Here is a 20,742-nt window from a genome sequence, read left to right as displayed (position 1 = left end):
TTTATATAAAGCATTTAACACCACGCTTGGATCTAATAAGTGCTCAATAATGCAGCAGTTACTGTTATCATCAAATCTTCATTACTCTGCAACAGTGATTTGCAGGGAAGAATTTTCTCAAATTCTCGTCATGGTCCTGGGCCACAGATGGCATCTCCTCATTGTACAGATGGAAAAAGTGAAGCAGAGCATTTCAGTGATGTGCCGTCCGTCCCACCTTAGGTGAAAGCCAAAGCTGGGACTAGAACCCAGGTCTGTGTGTCTGTCTCTCTCCTTTGCATGCACCATACTGTGTCTCTGGGTTTGCGTGGTCAAATGAGCCAGGACCTCCCAGCTAAACAGCTTGGTGAGGGTGGCCACACGACATGGGCGATTTCTCTCTGCCTGTGCACTCGTCCCAGAGGAGGTTGGTAGGCCTGCTTGGTGGTTCTCTGATCTGGCCGGATACCAAGTTCACCTGCAAACTGGTTACAAACAGATTCTTGGGCCCCTCCGTAACCTACTGAAGTGGACTCCAGAAAGTGGCGTCCAGGAATCTGTGTTTCTAACGTAGTGATTCTGATGCTGCCAGTCTGGCCTTCAAACACCTCTCAATGAAATTTGAAGCAAGGCTGGCAGCCAGGACATCTCTCTGACCTACAGGCTTCAGACGGTATCATCAAGGACAGCCTGCACTTTATATTAGCCTCACACTGTCCTTCCTTTCTGAGTGGTGATTCCAGAGGGAAGCAAGATTTGGCCAGTGTGGCTTCCACTACACTTAGCAGAATAAATAGGGAAAGTTTCACAGATCAACCCATTCCATCATTCCCTCATTCACACTTTATTCACACTTATTCATCCTTGCATTTACTCACATTACATTCACCCACTCTTTTTTCTTTCTTTCCTTTTTTAAACTTTTCTTTATTTTAAGTGTGTTTTTCCAGGACCCATCAGCTCCAAGTCAAGTATCTGTTTCAATCTAGTTGTGGAGGGCACAGCTCACAGTGGCCTATGTGGGTATCGAACTGGCAACCTTATTGTTAGGAGCACCACACTTCAACCAACTGAGCTAACTGGCTGTCCCCTAACCCACTCTTTTCTTTACTCATTCATTTCCTTTATCACTCACATTGACTCTCTGTGTCAATCAGAATGCTCTAAAAAATAAATGGCATACTCAGTGGGTGATGTGAAGATAAATTAGTAAGACATAATTTTCAGAGGTGTGAACAGGGTTAAGGGGATCCACAACGGATGGTTAGATACGTAAGGACTGCATGAACTGAAAGCTATTTCCACCCCAAGGATGGAAGGGTCGGGAGAGGGAGCAGTTACAAGAAAGTGGCAAGACTTATAACCATGGAAGAGGGGCTGCCCACAGGAGCCTATGGCCATGGTCAGGGGAACTTAGACACAGTGAAAGCACCACACAGTAGATAGGGAGGCATGGGATTAAATACACAAACTCTTGTGCTGACCACCCTCCATCCCGTGCCAATGTCTCTGGTTGGCAGAACAAGGGAGCCTAGAGGATGCAATCAACACAAATCAATCTCTTGGGGCACAGATGGAGAGTGGGTTTAGAGGAAGAAATGTGGGATAACACAGAGAGACCGCACCTTCAGTCTCTGAGCTGCCCTTGCTCTTGCTTGGGCTGGCCCAGCCACCTGTCCTACATCAAGATCTTCGACGTGGGCACGCGTTACACGGTGAACCGAGTGCAGGACCACATCCAGAGCTGCACAGTCTACTATCTCATGAACATCCATGTCACGCCCCGCTCTATCTACCTATGCCGGCACGGTGAGAGTGAACTCAACCTCAGAGGCCGCATCGGAGGTGACTCCGGCCTCTCAGCTCGGGGCAAGCAGGTAGGGAGGGCCCCATATACCCAGAAGCATTGGCCAAGCTGAGCCATCTGGGCCACGGATGGGTGGGTCGACTACTACCTGGGCCTTGAGAATGGGGGGAAGGGGCTCAGTGACAAGGTAGAAGCAGGTTCTGGTCACTCCCATACTTTCACCCTGTCAGCTACTCAGTCTTGACCCGTCCTTGAATGGCTCCCATGTGCCCACAGCATCTGCAAGTCTGAGAGCTTGGTCCTGGTGTTCCACGCCTGCTCGGATCTGGCTGCTTCTTCAGCCTCATTATAATGAGCACCCTACACTCCTGCCTTCCTGGTCCCCTCATCTTTCTCACAACTCTGTACCTTCGCTTGTGCAGTGTCCCCACCTAGGCTGCCATCCTCTGTCAGCTGGTGACCATCACTTGCACAGACAGGTGCCCTGAAGTGACCCACCCTTGAATCCATTGACTCCTCCTTTACTCAGGGCTGATGCTACATTCCGCCACCACCATCGTGCAGGTCATCACAGTGTCAGCACTTGTCCCCCACCAGTTACTGCTTCTTTCCTGCCCTCCTTCCCCCACCCTCATCCAGGGTCCAGCTGCTGCTCAGTGATCTGATCCAGGAAGCCCTCCCCTGTCCTCTCCTCCCCCGGGCAGGTCACCGTGCCCTGGCCTCCGTTTCTCCCAGTTGTGGCCCATCTCTGACTCTATGGCATGAGTCCCTTCTCTCCAGCCGAGCATAGTGACCTGCACAGTATGGGTGTTGGCTCTATAAACAGACACATTTTACCCAGGGTTCGGCCCTGTGCCTGGGCTTGTTAGCACAGGTTCTTGCTGGGGGGAATTGCTTGAGGATGGGACAAGTGGGAAGTGTGACGCAGGAGGGAGGGAGCGTGCTCATTTTTTGGACACCTGTACGCAGGCATGGTGCCATCTGCTTCCGCGTGTCCTCATTTAACCTTCACAGCAGCTCTGTGGGGTGGGCATCACCACCACCAGTTTATGGATGAGGAAGCTGAGGCCCAGACAGGAGCACAGAGCGGCCCCAGGTCACACAGCCAGAGCCAGGACTGAAAACCAGGCCTTCCTACCAGCCCCTCAGCTTCCCCTCCTTGTAGAGGCGGTGTGTCCCAGGCAAGATACTTCACCGGAAAGCCCTTCCTCATGCCTGTTTTCTGTTGCCTTCAGACAGGCAGCCTCCCGCTGAGGTGGACTCTGACCTCTGACTCCCACCTCCCCCACTCCTCAGAGCAGTCAGAGGCCACCAGAGGCATCATCCCTGCACCATGGCACCACCTGCAGCCAGGGCTGTCTTGGCTGGGGATGGCCACGGCCCTGCCCACACAGCTCAGCACCCAGTTAGGACAGGTGGCCATCTCCACACGGTGTGCCTCCCTCCACACAAACGTGAGCATGGACTCGCGTCCACCTGGCCCCAACCTTCAAGCTCATGGGCACAGTGCACTGTGAAGGGTTTACAAAGCGCTTTTCCATTGACTGTCACCACATCAGTCACAGTAGCTCTCACCTACTGTGTGCCAGGAGTGCTCCAGGTGCTGCCCATCCACTGTGTAACCTGCCACTCAGTGACCAGGCTGGGTGAGCTAATGCTGTTCACATCTTACAGGCAGGAGCTACAAGGCCCGAGTGGGGCTGGGACGCGTCCCAGGGCACACAGAGCAGTTTACTTCCTGTCACCTACCTTCTAGGAAGGGCTCCTTCCACCAGAGCACGCTGACTGCTGACTCACAATCCTTAATTAGAATGTGTGTACACAATGCCCATATCTATACGTATAAATGTGTGCCTGTATCTGTGCATCTGTGCAGATGTTCCTCACACACCAGCTGTGACTATTAACATGCCCATATGCAGAAGAAGAGCGAATCACTTGCTCATGTGGGCTCCCACAGCCCTTTGTGGTTCCTCTTAGTGCTGTCATTGTTGCCCCCAGTGGACTGGCCGTGTCTTGAGAACAAGACACGCCAGTGCTCAGAACAGGACCATGAAAACTGTACTCACTAATACATGTTTGTTGACTGAACCAGTAAATGTCTTAATGAGTTGAGTGAGTGTCTGTGACAGATTGGAGTGCTGTACGGAGCCAACTGGAGAATCAAAGCACAGCCTCTATAGTTTTGCAGCAAAAGCCATGCCCTTTGTCAAATAACTACTCTCCTTTTGAGAAAGAGCTCTTGGCACCTGATGATTAATAAAGTTAAATTACTGGCCCTAGTAGAGTTTGAATGCCTAACCATGTGCCCCCACACACACACAAGTGACTGTGCAACCTGAGCTGCCTATCCTGGGCCTTGGTGCCACTGATCCACCAAACCATAAAGTTGTGCAGACAATAACAACACCCCATCACCAAAGTGCGGTGGTATAAAAAAAGATCAGTCTGGAGCAGGTCCTGAAAGCACAAGTGAGTTACAGGAGACTCACACTCCCCTAGCACCTAGTCCTGCCGCATTGCTTGTTCTCCCTCAGCTCACACTTAGGTCCTTGTGCCGAGTTCCCAATAACCAGCTCACTAAAGAAGAAAAGAACCCCAGGAGCATGCTTTGCAGGTGATGCTGTGAGGTACGCAGGAACTAGCTGGAAGTTCACAGCTGTGGTGTTACAGCCCCACTCAGGTGTGACTCTGATGGGACGTCAGGAAGGAAAATCTTCCTGGGAGGCAAAAGTTGGAACCGTGCATCTGGTTGATCTTTTATCCAGAAAGTGAGCTGGCCAGGGGCACTGATCAATACCAGTCAACAGTCTGGTTAGATCGTCAGAGACTGGGAAGGCTCAAGATTAGAGAACTGACAGCAATAACAATAATGCAACAAAATGCTTAAAGAGCACTTACTACGAGCAAGGCACCATCTAATTGCTTTGCCTACATACATATGAGGAGTAAATGAACGGATCTCTCAGAATGGGCTGAGTGTCAGAATATTTGTGTCCTATGTGAATGCTTACCAAAAGGAGCATGATGGCCCACCCTGTGGAAATATGTCAACCTTTCTCCAGATATCCCAGTGCTTGTTTGAAGAGCCAGTGAACAAAATTGCTGTAGAAGGGATGGGTGTTATGCAAGGGTTCAACATGGGTTTACCTTCACTTAGGTTGACTTGGCTACCAACACTGTTGAGTGCCCAGTTTCTCAACAGCAGAAACCCCAATATGTCTCCATTCCCTGGAGAGACCAGCAAGTTCTTGGATGACAGAGGGATTGCACTGGACCCTTTCTGTCACGGAGTGGATGTCAATTTGTCCTTACCAAAATAATCACATATTCTGCAATGGATTTGCCTTCCCTGCCTGCAGTGCTTTTACCAGTACCATCATCCTTGGATTTTCTGATTACTTTATACCTTTTATAGCCCATTTAAATATCCCATACAATACTGTTCATACATTATTGAAATATCCCCTACAATATTTTTTCTGGTCAAGGAACACATTTTGCTGTGAAAGAGGTAAGACAATGGTCTAATGACCATGGGCTTCCCTTTTCATATCACATACAACTTCACCCATAACCATCTGCCGTTACAGCAGAGAGCAGCCCCAGGTCACATAGCCAGAGCCGGAACCAAAACCAGGCCTTCCTAAGAGCCCCTCAGTATCCCCTCCCTAGGTGGGTATGACCTATAGAAGATTTCGTTATGGCGATAGCAAGAAGCTTTGTGAGGTCTGAGGGCCCTCCTAAAGAATTCAGTGTATTCTTCGACTCAACAACCAATATGTGATGTTCTTTCTCCCATAAACAGAATACGTAAGTCTAGGAAACAAAGGGTGGAAATGGGGGTGACACCTCTCATCACTTCTCTTAGTAAAACTCTTGCAAAAATTTGATTCACAGGAAGTTATGACTTTCGTCTGTCCATTTCAAACTTCTCATGACATTGAACCAATAGGCAAAAAGGGGGTGTTTACTATGTGGCTAGGATGAGTGATCCTAATTTTTAAGTGGAAATAGGGAGTCTGCTACACAATGGGGTAGGGAAGATCATGTCTGGAACTCAGGAGATTCACTGCGTGACTCTAGCACTGCCATGTCCAGTGGCAAAAGTTCAAGGCAGATTATAGTAATCCAGTAAAGGAGGGACCTCCAAGAGCTCAGATTCCACACCATTGCTGTAGAAACAACTTCTAAAGTCCCTTAGGAGCATAATGCACAATTTGCTCCTCCAAGGCACATTCAGGATTGCTGGACCCACTGGAACATGTCTTATTCTACATGTACCTCCTATATATGGGTCCCAGAAAATCCCCTTGGTGCTTTCATCCACATCATGTCCAGATTAGCCAAAGAATACAGTAGCCATACATACTCAGGACCACCAAGGGCCTCGCCTCACACTTCCAAGCAAATAACCATGAGCAGCTAAGGTGCTTGTTAAGGCAAGGGGCACACATGAATTCAGAAGAGAGAAAGGGGAGTCAGAAACATCAGCTATGGCCTCTGGACTAGTTTCAATTAAAAGAACTGTAACCATTCTCCTTATTCTCTCTCTCTCTCTCTCTCTCTCTCTCTCTCTCTCTCTCTCTCTCTCTCTCTCTCTCTCTCATTTCCATTCTCTTTCTTCACCTTCACCCCACTGGAGAATATAGTGTGTGAGTGGTGGTTCAATGTACAATTTAGTTTATAGCTTGTAGCATATCTGGAAGGGACGGCGAGGTAACTGGAAGAGGAAAAGATATCACCAAAAAATTCCTGGTTTTGGAGCTGGAGATACCAGGTGATGATTTGTGGTGATCTTTTGGAGAGGGGTGATGATGATTATATATGGATTCATAGAATTATGTTGGACCAAGGCATTTTTGAAAGTGTAAGTTTGGGCAAAAGTTTGTTATCCATTTTGTTCTTACAAATGGTTGGTCTTTAGTAGATATTTTTCTTTCTTTTTCCCTTCCATTACTCTCCCCTCTCCCTCTCTCCCTCTCTCCCTCTCTCCCTCTCTCCCTCTCTCCCTCTCTCCCTCTCTCCCTCTCTCCCTCTCTCCCTCTCTCCCTCTCTCCCTCTCTCTCTCTCTCTCTCTCTCTCTCTCTCGCATTCATTCTACCTTGCTTTATTCAGTCCAAGTGAAACGTTACTATAATGCTTACATTCTCAACATGGAGGTGAGGGGCAGATAAGGTGATGAGTAATCACCACCAAGGAGGTGAAGATTTGTCCTCAGAGAGGCAAAAAAATATCAGCTATTATGATAGTTTGTGGACCTCTAAATCTAACTTCTACCTGACAAAATCTTATTTCTTTGTACCTAATTTGTCTTCTGGGTTTTCTTGGGTATCACATGAACAATAATGATGCTGAGGTCATGGAATATACAGAAAACGTAAGCAAGATCAGAGCTACAAAACCATGGTGAATAGGTGGCTGTGATTGAAGGACTTTCAATCCATCACTCATTGTCACGGTCATTCAGAAGTGGTCTGCATGTGCCTGTTGGTTGACATTGACTGCGTTTATGTTTGATCCTCAGTGCCTTTGCGTGTTATTTGGGCTTTTGAAGTAAATAAAAATGGCTTCTATTTAATTCTACAGAAGTTATTCATTCCATCATTAGTTATGTCAAGTACTGAGAAGAAAAAATGTTGACAGTACACAAATAAATATCTAGCAGCTAGTTAAAAGTTATTTTCTCATATCACGCAACACTTAAAAGTTCAGTTCACTAAAATAATTTTTATGAAAGTAATTTAAATTTTCAATTATCTCACTTTTTCTGGAAAAATAAGTTTTCGATTTTTTAAAATTGATTACACTGCTATTATTATCCAGTTATATAAATTGTCAGTTATATAAAAATCATGTAATTTGATACATTACAATGTAAATAAATTAAATGTTGCTCAGCAAATAGTTATAAAGTTAACTGCCAGCAGCGTTTTTAATTTTCTAATTTTTAACTTAAACATTTTATTTATTCATTATTAACCCTTATTGAATTTTAAAATGTTTTTATGTGTAAAGCACAAATGTAGTTATTAAATAGATATACTGTACAGTATATCTGTGGTATTGAAATTTCATGGGGAGTCAGCAATTAGGAAAAAAAAATCTCTGAAAAGGCTTAGTGGGTGCTAAGGAAAAATATGTGGAGAAACTGCTCTAGGGGCTCTTCCCACTCCTAGCCAAGAGGAAGATACATAATACCTTCTAGAATTACTTGGAATTTAATTAATGATACATTGAAGGAAATACTGAAAATTGTGGGGTTCATTCATTTCAGTAATGGTCCTACAAGGTGATAAAGGCAGCAAATCATGAACTGGAATCAGTTCCCATTTCCCCTGCCACTTCCTCTCCCTGGCTCTGGCCACTCCCAACTTGCCTGGAACCAGACTTGATCTCTTACTCCCTACCTCACACACCCTCCCTCAGTCCTTACACTTGGGAAGTAAGGAAAAGCAAATCCCTTGTCCTGTCAAATTCTAGGCCTTATAAGAAGGGAGAAAAGGTGAGGAGCCCTGCACACACAGTAGTCTGTGACTATGACTCACCCTTATCTCTACCATTCACTTTGAATGCAATTTTTATTGGAATCACAGTCCCTAAGTTCCTTGCCACACTCCGCATCATCCTCCATCTGTTCCATTTTCAGATGGGCATCACTTCGGAATCTGAAAGGGCCCTGGACATGGTATCCACCCACTAGAGTCCTTCCTAGGCCTAAGCTGCCTCTTACCTTGTCTACCTCTCCCAGGTACCACCCAGCCTGAAATCATGGCCTATAGAATCAATGCAAGAGCCTCTGCATCCAGTGAAGAACACCTCAACAGCAAAAGCAGGTCTCAATTCATGGCTACAACCAAGGAGCTGCTTTGCTCTGGGTGGAGCCGGGTTTTGTTGTTTTAAAGCCTGTTCCCTTAGCAATAAACATTGTTCCATTATCTCTTGTAGTCTACAGGAGGGAAGAGGCAGCCATTACTAGGGTCTCATTGTCCACAGAACAGTCTCTATGATTAGGGGTCTGGTAATGCAGGAATTAGTTGGTAAGGGCTGTCAGAAAAGTCAAGAGAAATAGTCCCCAAACAGGGCAAAGGTGGATCTGATTGCCTGAGGGCCCTGTGCCTCAGTAGACCATGTAGCTGGGGGGACACCTTCAACCACATATGAATGACTCATAGCCTTGCTCATAGCACTCCTCTACCCCAACTCCTGCCACCAACCCAGGTGATTTTGCAGTCCATGTGGCTAACCCAACCAACATCCTGGCTTCCCAGGCCACTGACCCATCTCCAGGAACCATCACCTTCTCTGTCCACTCTTTACAGGTTACCATCACTGAGAGCCCACTCTGCTGTCTTCTTAAATACAATCATTCCACTGACTAGTCCCCCAGTTCATCCTTTTCATTCTCATTACCCCTTGCCAGACACCTAGAACACTGCCAGACATGTATCAGGCACTTGGTATGTTCACTTAACATTTTACCCTATTCACGCCCTTCACTGAGACCCCTGTACTGTATCGCAGTCTGTCATACAATCTCATCTTCCTCCCCAAGCCTGCCTGGGTCCCATGTTCGATGTATTCCACTACTCTGTATACCTGCTATGTATCAAGTACTGTGGACACAGTAATGAAGTTATACCTCTCTCACACTCATTGCCCTCGGTCTTGTCTTTATTCCAGAAGCAAAACCTTGGAATAAACTAATACTTATCTCAATTCCTACAAGACCAGTGAGCACCTTGCCATGGGGGAGGGGGTCTCCCAACAATCATGGGTTCCATTCTCTAGCAGCCTTCTCACTGCCCGACATCCTTCCAGTCCCCTCTCCAAGTCCTTTCTGGGCAGTTCTTTCTTCCGGGCCTTCCCCTCCCACCTCCTCAAGGACTAAGCTATGTTGAGTTCATCTTCAACATGTCCCTCTCTATTGGCTCCTGCCTGCTCAAGTCTCTCTCCCCTTTCCCAAGAAAATCCTCACTTGTTCCTCTATCTCCTTTCAGCTACCTACCTGTGTCTCCTTCACGTGTCATCCAAGTTTCTCAAGAGTCTATATTTGATGTCCAGTCTCTTCTACCTCTGCTTTCTGCTCCAGACTTGCCCACCTCAGGTCTCTTCTTCAAAGTGTCTTCTGTGCGTACAAACCCAATGACTCCCCACCTCACTACAATCCTGCCTGGCCTGTAGGCTAAAGATGAGGCCCAACCTATCCCAGAGAGGCATGTTAATCTCCTTCCAACAAATGTCACCTCAAACTAAGCAGAGATAAAGATGGAAACTTTCCCAATTCATTTTTAATTGTAATACCAAAATGTGACAGCACACACACACACACACACACACACACAAAGTAATAAACTCAGAAATGGCAAATAGATTTAATGTAGGGTGTCAACTTCAATTGATTGATAGTGGCTGCCTAGAGTGATGTGTTGAGTAGGTTTCTGAGGATGCACCCTGGCTTGAAGAGAAAGACTGCTGAGATTAGCAGTATCTGAAAACACAAGTAATGGAAATTAAAAAGTCAATTGACATCCACCAAACAGGAAGGAATAAATTGTCAAAAGCTGTGTTTTCCCACGCTCTCTGTATGGTCCTCCAATCTTGGCCTTCCTATAATTACCCAGCTTCTCATCCCATCCCAAGGAGTCCCACCTGCCCCACCAAATCTAAGTAGATACCTGAAATCTCACTTGTAGGAGAAACCACAGGCACCAGAGTTGCCACTGTTGCTGGCACCAGCTCCACTGAGGCCAGCGAAGAGCCCAAATGTGAGAGAAGCGGTCAGGCTGGCACTGGCACCGAAGCCAGCACTGGCACCAGTACTGGCACCGCCACTCTCTTGGGCTTTGGCTTTGGCTTCAGCTCCTGCCTGGATCCGGGCTTTGGCCCAGGGTCCAATATCAGCTTCGTCCCAGTTACAGGGCCCAGCAGCATTCTCAGAGCCAAGCCCAATGCCCATTCGAGCTCTAATCTCAGCCCTCGCCTTGGCTTCAGCTGCAGCCTCAGCTGCAGCCTTCATATCTGCTTCCATCGCCTCTCGGTACTGAGCTGCCCATTCCTTGGGATCCTTCTTTTGTACCTGAAGCAGAAGTAACAACCATCAGAAGGATCAGAATCTGAGAATTGAGCACCTCATATATTCTAGGTGACATGCTACATGCTGTATACAACAGGAATACAATAAATACTTCTAGTAATTATGCAATATTCCATCCCTGAGCTGACATTTACTAGCTCCATTACCTTAGACATGTCACCTAACAACCTTTGAGCCCGGGTTTTCTTATTTTCAGTAGGGCAACATGTTGGTTGTAAGGATTAAATGATTCAGCTGAAGTGTTTGGCACATTAATAGAGACTTCAGAATGTTCATATATGAGTTGCAGGCAGCTCTGCACACAGCCTGCCCCAGCCAGGGTCACCCCATGCTCTTGATATGCCAAGCTTGGACAGATCTCCAATTACCTTGCAGGCAAACTTGAGGACTTTCATCTTGCTGGTCTCATAGTAGGAGCGCAGACCCCAGAAGAACTCATACTCCGGGGGATTGCTATTAGGGACTCTGGCATAGTCCAGGTACCTTGAAAAGAGAGTTAAAAGACTTTACGTCTAAGACCACCCATGGCCCACTCATGCATGGACTGCATAGGCTCTTGGTGGCAACCTTCCCCAACAAATACTGCAGCTTGTCTTCTAATATTGAGCCCTGTCCCATTGGTCCTGCCAGCAGTCATGTAGATGTGCAGGGGGGACACATGTAGGGTGTTTGTTCATAGGAAGGCCACAAGTTTTGTGCCCCTTGTCACAATGACCCCGGATTCCTGTCGGGTGTGTTGTAAACAGAGGAGCCATTTCTTCAGGCCCCCTGCTCTGAGCACACCCCACCACAGGGTCTCGTCCGTGGTCAGGCTGAGCCCTGGGACAGTCCACCATAGAAAACGACTGTGAAGGGAAGAAACAGCCCAAGAGCAGCAGCGTGCTCCGTGTACACTCCTGACCGTGTGTGTGCTCACAGGTGCTAGTGCACCTGCTTGAGTGCGCACATGTTCTCCGAGGACCGAGAACAGGGTGCGCCCTGGCCAGAAAGTCAGGAGGGCTGGGCTTCAGGCCCAAATGCGCCCCTTAGTAGCCGGGGCCATGCTCAGACTTCCACTCTCTGAGCCCCAGGTCTAGCGACTGAAAATGGAGATGGAATGACAGCACCTATACTTCAGGGTAGTTATGAAAATGAAATGAGATGTACATGTCAAGTCCCTAGCATGGTACCTGACTGCCTAAAGCTACCATTCGATGGCATTTTTTATTTGAAATTAATTTCTACGAAGCCCTGGTTGGCATAGTAAAAAGCAGCAAGGCACTGGGCCTGAATCTAAAAACAAATCTTCTATTTGTTTCCTGTATAACCATAAGCAAATGGCTATGAGCCTCAGTTTTCCTCACATGTACAATGCTGGTGATGATAATCCCTCCCCTGTAGAATTGTACTGAAGGTATATCTAAGAGTACATGTAATAGGTCAGGAAATGTGTGCTCTTGTTCCCTGTCACCATCTCAAAAATAAGCTACCACCTGCATATACACACATAAGCACACATGCATGCGTATAACTTTATCACTCAGTTCTAAAACGCAAAATGCATGGATCATACTAACACCACACAGATACTTACTTCTGCTTCACAAACTCATCAGTAATGAGCTTCTTCACATCCCCAAAAAGTGAGTGATGGATCCTGATAGCAGAGAAAAAAGAAATACATACATACATACGTACAGGCAATCAGGGTTGTGACACTTCCCAGATGTGTACAGAGGCATTTCCAACATGGAAAAGAGGTACAAAAGGGAAGCTCCATAGAAGCCCAAGAGACAGTGAAACAGGGAGCAGAGAGAGTTGAGGACCATTTCCCCATCCACCCAGGTCAGAGCCCTAGGCCCTCTACCCAGTCCAGCATCCCCGCCCACTCCACCAGACCACCAGGCTGATACAATCCTGGGACCATCCTCTCTTGCCAAAGGACAACATGGACAGCAAGTGCTGAGATAGACCAATCATACCCAGGGCGCAAACCCAACTTGCGCAGCACCTCCCAGATGACAGCTGCAAGGGGAGGCAAGAGACAGGGCAGAAAATGAACACATGGAATTCCGACTGTGGCCACCCATTCAGCTGCACGCACAGCCACTCACCCTCACTGGACCGATTTCCATTCATGAAGATGATGCTGAGAAGCACCATGAGGAGACCCAACTTTGGAGAGTCCTTGGTCCTAGGGGAATAATAGGACAGAGAGGTTCATGTCCAGCAGCCATCTGCAAAAATCACACCATCCAGCTCACCAGGCTAGCCTCTCCCAGATTCCTCAGATATGGGAGAGTTCTGCCCAGTCTATGCTTCAACCTCTATGTGACCCTGGGCAAGGCACTTATAGACTCTTGAGCCTCCTTTCATATTCAATAAAATGGGAAAACCACATCCTCCCCTCCCCAGGTTACTGAGAGGATGGAAGAAATCCTGTCAACCTGGTAGGACCCAAGCACTCAGTCAATGTGAGTCCCTTCTTTCTCTCCCGGGCCCCTCAGCCCTAAGAGAATCTTAGGTACAGCCCCATGGATGCTCCTGCCCTTCAAGTATCATGATCCAGCCACACCAGGAAGCCCTCCTGTGAGAACCACTCTACCAAGGCCAGTAGGAAGAGACAAGCAATGACAGGTCTGCTTTCCTGTGAAGCTTCCAGAGAAACAGACGACCTGACAGTAGGAATGCCCTGCCCCAGGCTTCCACACCCTTCAATCATAATCAGGCACCACTATTGTGTGCAGAGCTCCAACAACATGCGGGAGCTGAAACAGGGTCTTTTTAGGCCACCTTTCCTGACTCTCTAAGGAGATGTGGGAACAAAAGCAGAAGACTCCCTCCCACCCCAGCCCTTTACCAGCTTACGTTCCCAGTATGCCTGCATCAGTGGGTTCCAAGGTGCTGAGAAGAATGTACAAGTGGTCATTCTTATCAATTTCCTTCAGTTGGATCCCAAATACCTGTGGATAGGAAAAAAAGCTTGCAAGATCACAAAATTCAGCCCACTGAGTATCCCACAGCTTCCTGTGTACCTAGTGTGTGTGTTTGTGTGTGTGCGTGTGTGTGAAATCAGTGAGATAATGCAAATAAAGCACTTAGCTAAGTGACCAACACACAGCAAACAGGCAACAAATGTGCTATTATTATCAACATCATCCTTCTGATTAGTCGGAATCTACGGAGACAGAATGGGGAATGGAAGGGACAGGTGAGCATCTGAAATACATTATAGGACATATCCAGCAGCAAACAGAAGCTGGGACTAAGTTGGGTGGCTTGAGTCCTAGCTGTGCTGTTACCACTGACTTGCTGTGTGACCCCAGGCTAGTGTATATACCTCCCTAGGCCACTGTCTGCCCATCAGCACAGTGATGGGTCTGGGTTAGCGAGTCTCTGTGATCCCCCTCCCCGAGAAGGGCCATGTGCACCTTTGTGTGATTCAAGGCTTCCCCATTTTGTCCATCCCCCAGGGCTGCCCCTTCACCTTCTCCAAGGAGTAGCCTGCTCGTTCAATGATTTCAGGGTACACATCAGTGTATTCTTTGATGATGTCCTTCAGCATGTCTGCAAGGGGAGAGTATTGCGAGCACCTGGGCTGAAATGAAGCCAGGTGACCCCCATACCCAAACTATAGGCCCTTTGCCAACCCTGTTGTGGGTGACATAAACAGGTTCTAACCTAATGAAGAGATGCTAGCACTGCCAAATTAGAACTTTGGGAAAACAGAGGTAGGAGCACGAGAGCAACGAATGCCCCCAGCATGCGGGGAAGAGGGTGCTGGAGGGCAGAGCTGGGGGGAGGGAGGGTTAACAGGAGACTCTACCTGAGCGCTTGATGGGAATCTTCGTCTGGTCTTTAACCAACAAGTACTTCACCAAATCATTTGCCTGAAACCGGAGGAAAAGATGGAAAGATCAAAATATGTTTGCAGAAGATTTGAAAGGATGGTGGAGAAGAGGGCAAACAAGGCAGTGGATAAGGCATAGTGTAGAGGACAGGGTTCTTACCCTCCCTTGCAAAAGAGCCACATCTCGAGGTGGTGATGCTTCGGGCTCTTGGGATGACTGGAGCTTGGCAGCTCTGCGGCGAGCCTTGCCCCTACGGGCCTTAGGTGACCTCAGGGAGAGCAAAGCTCTACGGGCCCAAGCAGCCAACCGAGTCCTTGATGCCCTGCGGGCCCAAAAGGCTATGGGGCCCCTTGAAGCCCTGCGGGCCATTGAGGCCATTAAAGCCTTTGAGACCCTTCGGCCACCTGTTGTTCCAGAAGCCTGACTCTGATCACTGCTGCCATCCTCTTCCCCATTCAGATGCTTCACCTACATCGAAAGAGAGGATTACAACATTGTCAGACCAAGTAGATGGTCCTTTTTCCTCATCCTGTATCTTCCAAAAGCCCCCTCTAATCCCACTCCTGTAGTAACCTGACTCACTAGACATTGGCCATGCTGAATCTTGGGTTTGTCTTTCACTGGCACCCAATCAGGAGTTTCATCTGTGAACCAGGCCAGGAGCAACCAGGCCAAAGGTGGGGTCTGAGGCATCTCCTCTTCCTATGTCCACTACTTGCTCTGTTTGAACCACCATGGATAAGTCATTCTACCTCTCTGGGACTCAGCTTCCTTCTATATAAAACTGGATTACTTTCAGGATTTAAGAGATAAACCTGTGTGAATGTGCTTAGCTCAAAGCCCAACACAAGGTAGCTACTATGTAAAAATAAATTGTGTTACATTCAGATTGCAGCTATGTGTATTCCTGTCTCATCTCCCCACCAATCCGAGAACTCTCTGAAGACAGGAATTGCATCACACTCCTTTTAGTGTCCCCCATAGCCTTGGGGAACTTTCTAAATGTTTGCAGAACAAATAAACCAACTGAAAGAAGAATGGAAAGACTAGGGCAGTGACTGCAACAGTCTTACCTTTCGGGCTTTCTTGGCCTTGACCTTGGGCCGAGTATCCTGATTCTCCTGAGCCTCCTGAGCCTGCGCAGTTGCACCCTCAGGCTCCGGTTCATCTTCTGGAGCCTGAGAGGCAGCAGCCTCAGTCTCCAGGGCCTTTGTATTGACCTTTGTATCAGCCACACAGCTGACCTTTTTGGTCTTGGTGGCAGGCATTGTCACAGCCTGAGGGTCAGCATTCTGCATCTTGGTGTCAGCTGCTGGACTCTTCTTTTCAGCTGCCAGAACCTGGGTATCTGTCAGCTTAGTAGTAGATGAGACCTGAGTGGCAGCTGCCTCCTGAGCCTCTGGGGACTTTGAGACCTCTGTGGCCTTTGAGACCCCTGCAGCATTGGAGACCTTCACAGCCTCTGAGACCTCTGGTGTCTTTGAAGCCTTTGGTGTCTCTGAGACCTCCAAGTTCTGGGTCACTGTCAATAGGGTTTGCATCTTCAAGTCACTGTCTTTTTCTGAAGCTTCAGTCTGAAAGACAAAGCAGGGAAGCTTGTGGAACTTCTCCCCATCCCCAACTAGGCAAATGGCTCCAAAATTCCAGGCCTTCACTTCTCTGATCTATACTAACTCCTACTTGCAGCGTGCTCTGACCACCTCAGCCCAACAAGGCTTTCCCTTCCTCTGAGCAGGAACTGATGGCAGAAGAGGGGTGGGCCTGCCCGCCCTCCCTCCTCCTCCCTCCCTCTTTAGTTCCTTCCTCCCTCCCTCTACTGGGGTGGAAGGCACCCAGGCAAGGAAGTGGGTGGAGAAGGACAAGGACGGGAGGGTGTTGCCAAAGGGCTTAGGACAACAGGGGCTGGAGAGGAAAAGCAGGTAGGGAGAGGGCAGAAGGAGGCCTTACCTGAAAGTGGGTTGGACCTGTACCACTCTCACTTGTGTCAGACATGTCTCAAGTTGGCCTGGCAAGAGCTGAGTCTGAAGGAGATAAGTCCTGGGTCAAGGGGAGAGCCCACTAAACGTCCTATCTCCTGTTCTGCCTGGAGGCTGATCCTCACCTTTCCTAGGGCTGTAATCCCCACCCCAGAGACTCCGTTCTCAGATTCAGTAGAAATCCACAACGTCCAGGTCTCAATTCTCTGCAGCCCCACCCTCCCCTTCTCCAGGAAGATGTGCCAGCGCGGCAGCTCTGAGGACCCCGCCCCTTTTCCCAGTGCACCCCCCCACCCGGCCACAGATCGACAGTGCGCATGCGCGTTCGCTGCAGGCCCCATCTCAACCCCGCCCGCTTTCCCAGCACAAGCCTTTTCTTTGATGTCCACCGTGCACATGCGCATTCGGCAGCTGGCCCGTCTCAGAGCGGGCCCTTCACTACACGCTTTTCTAGCGATCCATAGTACGCATGCGCAATAGTCACGGGCTTAGTCCTGCACCCTCTAGCCAGCACACGCCCCTCTTCAGGTCCGCAGTAGCATTAGGTCCCGCCCCCTCCCCAGCAAGCCTCCCTTTCAAATTGTTAGTGTCCGGTGGTCGCGGCCCCTCCCCTTCTCACACCCACCCCAAGTCCACAGTACCACCCGATCCCGCCCTTTTTCATAACACGCCCCCCTCCAAACAGGGGCAAAGCGCATCTTGGTTCTGCCCCATCCCTAATACACCCCCTCCTCAAATCAGTACTGAGTTAGTGATTCCATCTTGGGTCCAGCCAAACTGGGTCCAATCCCCACCCTTCCCAGCCGGATGGATCCGGTAAGATCCGGTCCTTAGGGCAGGTTTTCTCTAGATCCCAGAGGGTGGGGCCGACCCCTACCGGGCTCTAATCCAGAGCTGGGCCCAGCTGCTGCTCACCTCGTCCTACAATTCCCGAGTGCGACCACTCTCTCCGAGCCCCTCCGAAACTCGGAGACTGCCCTCCCCTCTCCAGGCCGGAAGTGGTCCCGCCCCTTTCCGCCTCCCTAGGGGGCCTCCGTCTCAGCCAGTCTGCCCTTCCCCCCGCTCCCTTTTCTTCATTCCTTATACCCCCCTCCGTATTCTCTCTGCCTTGCTTCCTGCTCCTATTTCCCCATCGCATTTCCTATTTACCCCAAAGAATTCCCTGTTCCCCCTCCTTGCATCCTCCTCCGTGTTACCTATGCACCCTTCCCCCAGTATTCCTTAACCCTTCTCTGCATCCCATATTTTCTTCTCTGGATTTTCACTTCTCCTCAGTATTCCCCTTCCCCCTTATATTCCCCATCCACCACCCAACATCCCCGGTTTCCCGTTTTTCTCCCCCTTCTCTTCCACTAGTCTCTGCTTCCCAGTCCGTACAGCCTACTACTCTCTGTCCTCCTGATTGCCTACATCCCACGCCAGGTCACCCCACCCCCAGATGCAGTGGTGCAGTAAGAATTGCCCACCTGCCTGGCTGCAGGTTCGAGGGAGCTGGAACCACTGTCTGACTGCCAGGAAACCCCAATCTCAGCGTTCCTCACCTTGTCCGCGAGCGACTCTGGGATGCGTCTCTCCCCTCTCAGTCCCTCTCGAAGTCAAAGCTTCCAGCACTAAAGCTGCAGCCAGCCCAGCCCAGCCCAGCCCCTTTCCGCAGCCCCCTGCCACCCCCCCTTCTCCTTCCTCGGGGGTGGGGCAATGAGGCCCCGCTCCGGGCTGTCTGACGCCAAAGCCCATGTTTATGCCACTGTACCAGGCTCGGTCTGAAGCCCTTCCAACCAAAACTAGACCCTCAAAGCTATTCATTCATTCAATTTATTTATTTTCATATCTTTATTCTTATTACAAAGATAATGTGTTGTAGTTGTGGAAATTCAAATAATGCAGAAATATGTAACATACCAATGAACACCCTTATCTCATCCCCCAGATATAACCACTATTAACATTTTGATATACATTCCTCCAGATTTTTTTTATATTCATATACCTATTATTTGAGTTTTCTGCCCACAAATGGTACACTATACTTACTGTTCTGTAACCTGTTTTTTTTTCCAGTCATATATTCTAAGCAGCTTTCCATAGTGCACATTTTTCTTGATATCTGCATAATCTTTTCCTGTATAGATTTCCCATAATTTATTTCACCAGTCCAGGATACATGGACATTTAGATTATTTCCTTTTTTTTTTTTACTATTACAAACAATGTTACAAGGAACATCCTTGCAGTATCTCTATTGGGTTGTTGTTGTTATTGATGGTATTCTTTGCTGACTCAAATGCTACAAAAAAGTCTTCCATTTTGATACAAAATTTGTCAGCTTACTGTCAGAAGGTACATGGAATAACATTCCCACTAACAACGGCTCTCATATGTTTGTGTCACATATGTGACAAACTTTTTTTATGTTAATTAAGATAACTTTTGCTGTACAAAAGGTTTTAATTATTATGTAGTGAAATGTATCATGTTTTGCTTTATCACAACTGGATTCTGCTTCATGCTTAGAGATGCTTTCCACAATCCTATATTATAACAATTCCAGTTTTTTTCCAAGCACTTTTATGGCTTTATTATTTACATTTAAATGTTTGATCATTCCAAAATTTGTTTTGCATAAGGACTCAGCATAATTATTTTCCAAAATCATAGTCTCTTATCCCTACACCATGTGCAAATTAATCCATCTTCCCCCCACTGATTTGAAATGGCACCTTCACCATATAATAAATCCACATAAGTAATTGTGTCTATTCAAGAGAACAAAATACGATGCATAAATAATGAAAAGTAGACAAAATTATCATTAATTACAGAACATATGAATGCAACCCAAGAGCATCAACTAAAAAGTTATTTGAAACCATAATAAAATTTAGCACAGTGGTCAGTTACAGAAATAATATTCAATACTTTTCCTACATCCAAAAGTAACCCAAATGGTCATAAGTCTGCTTTATGTGGTCACCTTTTCCTTTACAAAGCAAATAAAATATCGTGAATCCCTATGTTCTGTGGATAATTCAACATACATACAACTCTTCCCAGATATTCAAAATGGGCTTCTATTCTCCTGACTCCTCTCTTTCTCTGAATTGTTGCTTCCTCCAAGTTTGTGATACCGGCTCACCACTTTCTTACCTTTTAGGTTCTCTCCCAATCTGCATGGCTTTATTTCACAGTAGACACAGTCCCTCCTTTTCTTCCAGTTCTAGTGCCCCAAATTTTCCATTCCTTCCAAATCATGGCAAGCCTTGAATGCCAAGATAAGGACTTTGATCTTGATCCTGAGAACACTGAGAGGTATTGAAGGGTTCTAGGCTTGAATACGACATAAATTATATTTTAGAAAGAGCACCCTAGCTGCCTAATCCATAAGTAGTATGGATTAGATGTCTCACTGGAAAGATGGAGAGTTGTCATCCAGATAAGCAATAATTGTGGTTTGGCCTAGAGTGGTAGCAGTGGGGGTGGTGACAAGTGATGGAATTCAGAAGATATTGTAGAAAAAAAAAGCAACAAGACTTAATGAATAATTGAATGTGGAGAAACGGGTGAGGAAAGTGTCAAAGGAAACTCTGGGGGATCTGATTTGAGAGATCAAATGTGTGTATGGTAACCCCTTTTACTGATATATGGAATACTAATGTTGGGGAACTGGCCATTGATTTTGAGGTATCTGTGGGAAATTCAAGTGGAAATGTCTCACAGGCAGTTGACTATATATGCCTGAAGTTCAGTAAAGAGGTCTGGGTTGAGGTTATACATCTAGGAGTCATCAGTATATGAATGGTTTTAGTCTATATGAAAGGGCAAGGGTACCTGGGAAGAATGTGTAGCCTTAGAAGAGATGGCACCCCAGCCGTTGTGGAAGGCAGTGTGGAGGATCCTCAAAAAATTACGAATAGAATTGCCATATAACCCAGCAATCCCTCTCCTGGGTATCTACCCAAAAAATCTGAAAACATTTATCCATAAAGACACGTGTGCTCCAATGTTCAATGCAGCTTTGTTTACGGTGGCCAAGACATGGAAACAACCAAAATGTCC

At 47.5% G+C, this 20,742-nt stretch overlaps 1 protein-coding gene and 1 non-coding gene across 5 annotated transcripts; both read right to left on the bottom strand.

The window, feature by feature from the left end:
- Nucleotides 1–10,147: 10,147 nt before the first annotated feature.
- On the bottom strand, nucleotides 10,148–18,386 carry MAGED2 (MAGE family member D2). Of its 4 annotated transcripts, none has more exons than XM_019710848.3 (13): nucleotides 18,231–18,386; nucleotides 16,661–16,734; nucleotides 15,787–16,287; nucleotides 14,873–15,181; nucleotides 14,689–14,752; nucleotides 14,350–14,429; nucleotides 13,731–13,825; nucleotides 12,977–13,056; nucleotides 12,845–12,887; nucleotides 12,457–12,519; nucleotides 11,252–11,366; nucleotides 10,465–10,865; nucleotides 10,148–10,277 (listed from the first exon to the last, which is right to left on the bottom strand). In XM_019710848.3, exons 2-12 carry the CDS (start codon nucleotides 16,703–16,705, stop codon nucleotides 10,473–10,475), a joined length of 1,788 nt encoding a protein of 595 aa, XP_019566407.2. In that variant the 5' UTR covers nucleotides 16,706–16,734; nucleotides 18,231–18,386; the 3' UTR covers nucleotides 10,148–10,277; nucleotides 10,465–10,472. The 4 variants fall into 4 exon arrangements, with proteins under 4 accessions (XP_019566407.2, XP_019566410.2, XP_019566408.2 ...); XM_019710851.3 differs by having other exon boundaries at nucleotides 18,156–18,345; XM_019710849.3 differs by lacking the exon at nucleotides 18,231–18,386 and adding an exon at nucleotides 17,605–17,708.
- On the bottom strand, nucleotides 11,540–11,669 carry LOC141569793 (small nucleolar RNA SNORA11). Its single transcript, XR_012493588.1, has one exon. It is a non-coding gene; the product is annotated as a small nucleolar RNA SNORA11 (small nucleolar RNA).
- Nucleotides 18,387–20,742: the final 2,356 nt, after the last annotated feature.

Source organism: Rhinolophus sinicus, chromosome 18 (assembly GCF_057876585.1).
Source record: "Rhinolophus sinicus isolate RSI-liver-muscle chromosome 18, RSI-T2T, whole genome shotgun sequence".
In the NCBI taxonomy this organism is placed as follows: Eukaryota; Metazoa; Chordata; class Mammalia; order Chiroptera; family Rhinolophidae; genus Rhinolophus; species Rhinolophus sinicus.
Note: the sequence above shows the minus strand (reverse complement) of the source record. Positions and strands in the feature narration are given on the sequence as shown.